Here is a 6,166-nt window from a genome sequence, read left to right as displayed (position 1 = left end):
TTATTTTATTAGGGTTACCTTTCATCTTATCATAATACCTTGCTATATATAGTTTTCATCTCCTTATTGTTCCTTTTGCTTCCTATTCTCTCATCTTCTCCGTTCTTCAAACCTTTTTCACTTTTTTTTTTCTTTATCACCAAAATCCTCGGGATCTGATCTTCACTCTCTTTCTCAAGTTCAATTCCCGAGGATTCATATTCATAACAAAAACTACTACTACTTTTCTTATTGTCTCTCTGTTCTTTTGTTCGCTTAATTACCTTTCTTTCATTGCTGTTTTCTTGTCTGCTTCTCTTTCCATTCCACAAATTGTAGTGTCACTACAAAAAAGCCTTTCAACAATTATCAATAACTTCCCATCAAAACCAAGTTTTAGTGCGTGTTTACTTAGATCGCTACCGGATTCTATTTGGGGAAAGAGCAACATAGATCAAGGTTCAAGGTTCTTCTGTCAAGTGTTGTTAATTCTCTACATCTATCTAGTTTTTTTTTTTTTTTTACTATTTTTATTATTATTATTTTCTTGCACATATTTTGATCTATTACAATTGGTATATGTATTAGCTAGTGTCATGTGAATGTTTTTCTAGATCGATCATCACTAGAGTTTGAAGATGGTGTGGATCGATGAATAAAAATTAAATAACTCGTGAAGGCTATTAATTAACAAAAGTCCAAAATAATTAATATGAAAGACAACTAAAAGACAGAAAGAACCTTCTCTTAGTCAAATGCTTGATGTCACCTGCATAAAAATCTTTGACCACACTTTAATTTGATCTCTCGGTGTTTCAGTTGGTCGGAGTTTATATATCACTAAACTCCAAATCACATGCTCTCTCTCTCTCCCTCTCATTTTAATTTTTCTTGTTTTCCTTTTTTTTTTTCGGAATTTGGTTTTGTACCTAACAACTATGATATTTTCATGATATCCTTCTTCAGACACGTCTTTTTTCTTCTGCAATTGATGTATATATATTTTTCTCAAATAATCTTTTTGGAACAGAACAAGTTGAAAGTGTTTGCCTTATGTGCTTGCTTGGTATATATTTTGTGCTATTTATTTACACAATCATTATGTGAATAAATGTGACTCACTTTGAGTGCTCTACAACCTAAAGAGGCTATGAAATAAAGTAACATGTTTTAGTGCTATATCATACATATCCTACAACATCATTCAGCTTCCATAATTGCATTCTAAAAAGCAGTGTGCCTTCTCCATAGTGTGTTACAACGTACTTCCATTTCTCTTTTCCTTTAAGCAAGAATTAAACGAGCAACATTTTATTTTTCTCTTGATAATTGAGTAAAATTTTTTGTAACGTAAAGTTATATATATATAACCAATTAATTAAGTAGTATATATAGCTTTATGTTGGGGTTTTATGTTCATATATACAGTAAGGGGCCTTTTTAATTAGTTTCTTTGTTCCTTCTTTATCATTTCATGGATCCAGTGGATCCAAGTTATGGTATGTACATTTAGAATTGTATATACGAGTGTTTTAAAAATATAATTATTTATATATTTTTATTAATTTAAACTTTTAAAACAAATAATTTTAGGAGAGAGTAGATATATAAAAGAGAAAATATATGTGTAATTTTTTATAACTTAACTGTATCATATAGTATAATATAATACGATGAAGTTATTTGGGGTAGATTGTCCATGTATAATCAAGTTGATTGATTGCAAATTTAAAGTTGTAATCTATACAAATTATTAGACATATAATTATTTATGTTATTTTTTTATTAATTTAATTTTTTTGAGAGAAGTAGTTAAATAATACAAATCACAGGTAAAAGAAATAGCTATGTATAACTGCCAATTTTGTTTATTCCTTTCAACTAATTATAATTGCATATGTACAAGTTATGATAAAAATTCGTATGTAATTATTTTTATATAAAATTAATAGTTAAAAATTATTAAATGACAATTTAATTAAATATGTTAAATTATTTAACGATTATCAACTATCAATTTTATATGAAAATAAATGCACATAAATCTTTACAATATGATATACTTCCAAATAAAAAAAAGAAAAGTACATATAAATGGGATGTGTGATAACATTCTTATATGTATTTAGTTTTTTGGTTAACAGATGTACTGCCTTCTTATTACTTGAATGATGTATATGCTTGACTTGACTTTCCATTAATGGTGCACTATTTATTAACATAATTGATTCCTTATTATCAATCTCATTGCTTTATATATGAGGTTCATTAGATGTATATTGAAACGAAGCAACTGTGTAACGCGTATACGTAGTGTCTAAGCGATGAAAAACTACGACTCTTCCTTCTCTCTCTCTTTGCTCTTTAATTATCAAAATAAACACAATCTGCATTAAATATGCTCCTTTGTTTTGGGCTTGGACCATTTTGTGTGTCCTTTTTGTACCAATAATATGAATTTATTCTTACATAATGTTGCTTTGAAGATAATTAACTCTGATCTTTAACTTTTAAAGCATGCATAGATTACTGTTGACATCATTTCAAGAGTAACTTAATGTCCTTAATGTAAATGCATATATGTAGCATCATTATTCATTCCATATACTTGAAAAAAGATTTGCTAAAAATTTTTACATGAAAAGTGATGTTGTTTTCGTTTTCTGTTGTTGTCTTCCCTATTAATACAGGTTTTTGGTTGTCTTGGTGGCGACATGAACACCTTCTCCCACGTACCTCCAGGCTTTCGTTTTCATCCGACTGATGAAGAATTAGTTGACTACTACCTTAGGAAAAAGGTAGCATCCAAAAAGATTGATCTAGATGTCATCAAAGACGTTGATCTCTATAAAATTGAGCCATGGGATCTTCAAGGTATATATATATATAAATATGAGAGCCTTGTTAATGGGGTTGGATTTTAATTAGCTTTACACACTTGAAACAAACATAAGGATGGTTAAAGCACGTTATCTTGTGATAGAATCACTCCTCCAAAAAATTATAGGTAGTTGGAGAAAACACATGAATAATTATATATTTAATATATCTTCTCATACAAAAATTTATTTTAAGTTTGTGTAAATTTTTGGCATATATTTTTTTTATTGGCTTTATACTAAAATTCTTTTTTGTCAAAATCAAGAAAAATCAAATTCTAAATTTTTAGGTTATAAAAATTCTAATATTATATCATCAAATAATTATTCCTAAAACTCAAATGGTTAAATCTACAACGATTGTCTCACGAGATTACATGTATTATTTCACAAATATTTTGAATTATTATATATTAGATATGGCATTATATATTCACGTGTTTTTGCTGAAATTAAACACAGTAAAAAGTAGCGTAACTTAGCGTGTCGTGGCAATCATGATCATAGAAATGATAGTATATATGGAGAATATGAAGTGAGATTTGATAGGTGTTTTGAAGATACTGCAGAACTATGCAAAATAGGAAGCGATGAAGAAAATGACTGGTATTTCTTCAGTCATAAAGATAAGAAGTACCCAACAGGAACAAGAACGAATAGGGCAACAAAAGCAGGGTTTTGGAAAGCCACGGGAAGAGATAAAGCAATATACTCAAAGCAGCATTGCCTTATTGGAATGAGAAAGACTCTTGTCTTCTACAAAGGAAGAGCTCCTAATGGCCACAAGTCTGACTGGATCATGCATGAGTATCGCCTTGAAACCAATGAAAATGGAACTGCTCCGGTAATTTTCTTTATTTAATTATTACTTTCTAATTGATTATCATATTTCATTATATATATATAATTTGATTCACTCTTAATATAAAAAATTTGTACACATGTCTTCCCTTAATATTATAAAAAAAAATGTGATTACATGACTGAAAAAAAAAACATATTATATTAATACATCAAAATTAAATGAGAGAGAGATGAACTCATAATAAGCAATGCATAAAGAAAGACAGAATGCAAGTGAGAGAAGTATTGAATTGAGAGTTTGTAAAACTCTATTGATTTAGCTATAGCAATGTGGAGTAGCAGCTGAAGCTTGTCCAAGAAAGAAAAGGATCTTTAAAGAAACTATGCTAACCGTATATCTCAACTAACTCATTACCCTTTATAAAATCAATAAAACTTACATTGTTTTAGAAAGCTAAAGACATCCCAATACCCAAATGTCCATAGTGCATAGTAGTGCATAGGAAATTCATAGGTAGGTTCTTCATCAAGGCCTTAAAACTTGAATTCCCTCTATTTCTTCATTTTGATATCTTTTAACTTATGGCATAGGAAATTCATAGGTAGGTTCTTTAAAGAAAATACTAAAAGTTATTGAAAAAAATTATCTTTCTAATATATTAAATAAATAAAAAATTTCTATGATTATTCTTTTAAATATTTTCCTAAAAAATGTTTTAGCTAAATCCATGATTATAAATTTGTAATGCAACAAGCATGTTAGACTTTCTTAAGAGAAAAATTTAAAAGTTAGCAAAATTTAATTTTTTTTAGTATTTTTAATCAATAACCTAATACATTTTATCTAGTAATTTAATAATATATTTTTAGTTGATATTTTTAAATATTATTAAATAACTACTAGTGAAAAATAATAAATTTTACTCATTATTGAGGATGAATTATTTTTTGCACTAATTTCCTAACAAAGTTAGGGTTAACTGCAACAGGAAGAAGGGTGGGTTGTATGTAGAGTGTTCAAGAAGAAAATGGCAACAGTGAGGAAAATTGGAGACTATGATTCACCATGTTCTTGGTACGATGAACAAGTTCCCTTCATGCAAGATCTTGAATCTTCATCCCCAATAAAGCCACCAATAATTAACAACAACCATTATGCTTCTTCATACAACCATCACCAGTTACAATTACCCTGCAAACCGGAATTCCATCAACTTATGGAATACAACAACATGAACATGCCACGTCACGACGACGCTCGTGATAATAACAACAACTTCCTCCAACTTCCTCAGCTTGAAAGCCCTAATGCTGGAATTAGCCCCTTCTTGCAACAACAAGATCCTCATCAGCTATTGCAACAACAAAATTCCAACAACAGCAATTATCATCTTGATCAAGTAACCGATTGGCGAGTTCTCGATAAATTCGTTGCGTCGCAGCTCATGAGTCATGGTGATGATGATGGCCACAACCACAATAATAATGTTTCCAAAGAAGTAATAAACAGTTATTCTGATGCTTCAATTCTCCATGTGGCTCAACAGATTGCTATGCTGGCAAATGGATCGTCATCTTCATCATCATCAAGGAGGCCTCAAATTTCTCATCAGGAATATGCTGCTTCAACTTCCACATCAAGTTCTCAGATTGATCTCTGGAAGTCATCATCATGAAATATTTTATAATATATATAGTATGATAACTACCTGAGATAAAAAAGAAAAGAAAAGACGCATACTAATTATAGGAAATTACAGTTTTATGTTGAAAATCTTATGAAAAAGATCAGACCAAATTATTGGCTGTACAGAAGAATGCAAATATATATGTATTATTCCTGTATGTATTTTTTTCACCAATATAATTTAGGCAATTCATCAATTGCCAGAGACCAGGGTTAAGCCTATATATAGTAAATAATTTGTACTTGTATTATAGATGATGAGCTTTATTTACTATACATACAGTGAGTGAATGATGTTGGTGGAACATAACGAGCTGAGTTCTGTGATGAGTGTTATTAAATATGATTTTATTTATTCAATACAGCTTAATTTTCATTTGCAAATATTATTATCGTAGAAATTAAATTAATATGCACTGATCATTTATACCTGAAATAGCCACAATTGCAAATTTCTTATGATATGCATTTTTCAAATTGAACTGTAAGCGAATCTTTGCAAGGATTCAATTTTCATATATGTACGTGCACCTAATAAATTAAGAATATGTTTATTGGAATATCAGTCACTCAAGCTAATTAACAGAAAATCTCACAGCTATTGATGATATTATCTTTTCTTTCTACTTTTTGCAGCTTATAAAATAGGGCTAAATTATTATAGGCAATTATATGCTAGTAAATATACCATCAAATTTTTCTACAGCAGACAAAGATATATATATATATATATATATATATATATACGTCACAACCTTTTATTAAATTATTTTTAAACTCTTACTAATTTATGATGTGCATGGCAAAGATAGTTAAG

At 29.1% G+C, this 6,166-nt stretch overlaps 1 protein-coding gene across 2 annotated transcripts; it reads left to right on the top strand.

Annotated features, from left to right (window-relative positions):
- Positions 1-324: 324 nt before the first annotated feature.
- On the top strand, positions 325-5,556 carry LOC130942798 (NAC domain-containing protein 7-like). Of its 2 annotated transcripts, XM_057871033.1 has the most exons (4): positions 325-438; positions 2,670-2,853; positions 3,428-3,702; positions 4,652-5,556. In XM_057871033.1, the coding sequence occupies exons 2-4, from the start codon at positions 2,694-2,696 to the stop codon at positions 5,336-5,338; spliced, it is 1,122 nt and encodes a 373-aa protein (XP_057727016.1). In that variant the 5' UTR covers positions 325-438; positions 2,670-2,693; the 3' UTR covers positions 5,339-5,556. The 2 variants fall into 2 exon arrangements, with proteins under 2 accessions (XP_057727016.1, XP_057727015.1); XM_057871032.1 differs by lacking the exon at positions 325-438 and having other exon boundaries at positions 2,631-2,853; positions 3,419-3,702.
- The last annotated feature ends 610 nt before the right edge of the window (positions 5,557-6,166 follow it).

This window comes from Arachis stenosperma, chromosome 1 (genome assembly GCF_014773155.1).
Source record: "Arachis stenosperma cultivar V10309 chromosome 1, arast.V10309.gnm1.PFL2, whole genome shotgun sequence".
In the NCBI taxonomy this organism is placed as follows: domain Eukaryota; kingdom Viridiplantae; phylum Streptophyta; class Magnoliopsida; order Fabales; family Fabaceae; genus Arachis; species Arachis stenosperma.
Note: the sequence above shows the minus strand (reverse complement) of the source record. Positions and strands in the feature narration are given on the sequence as shown.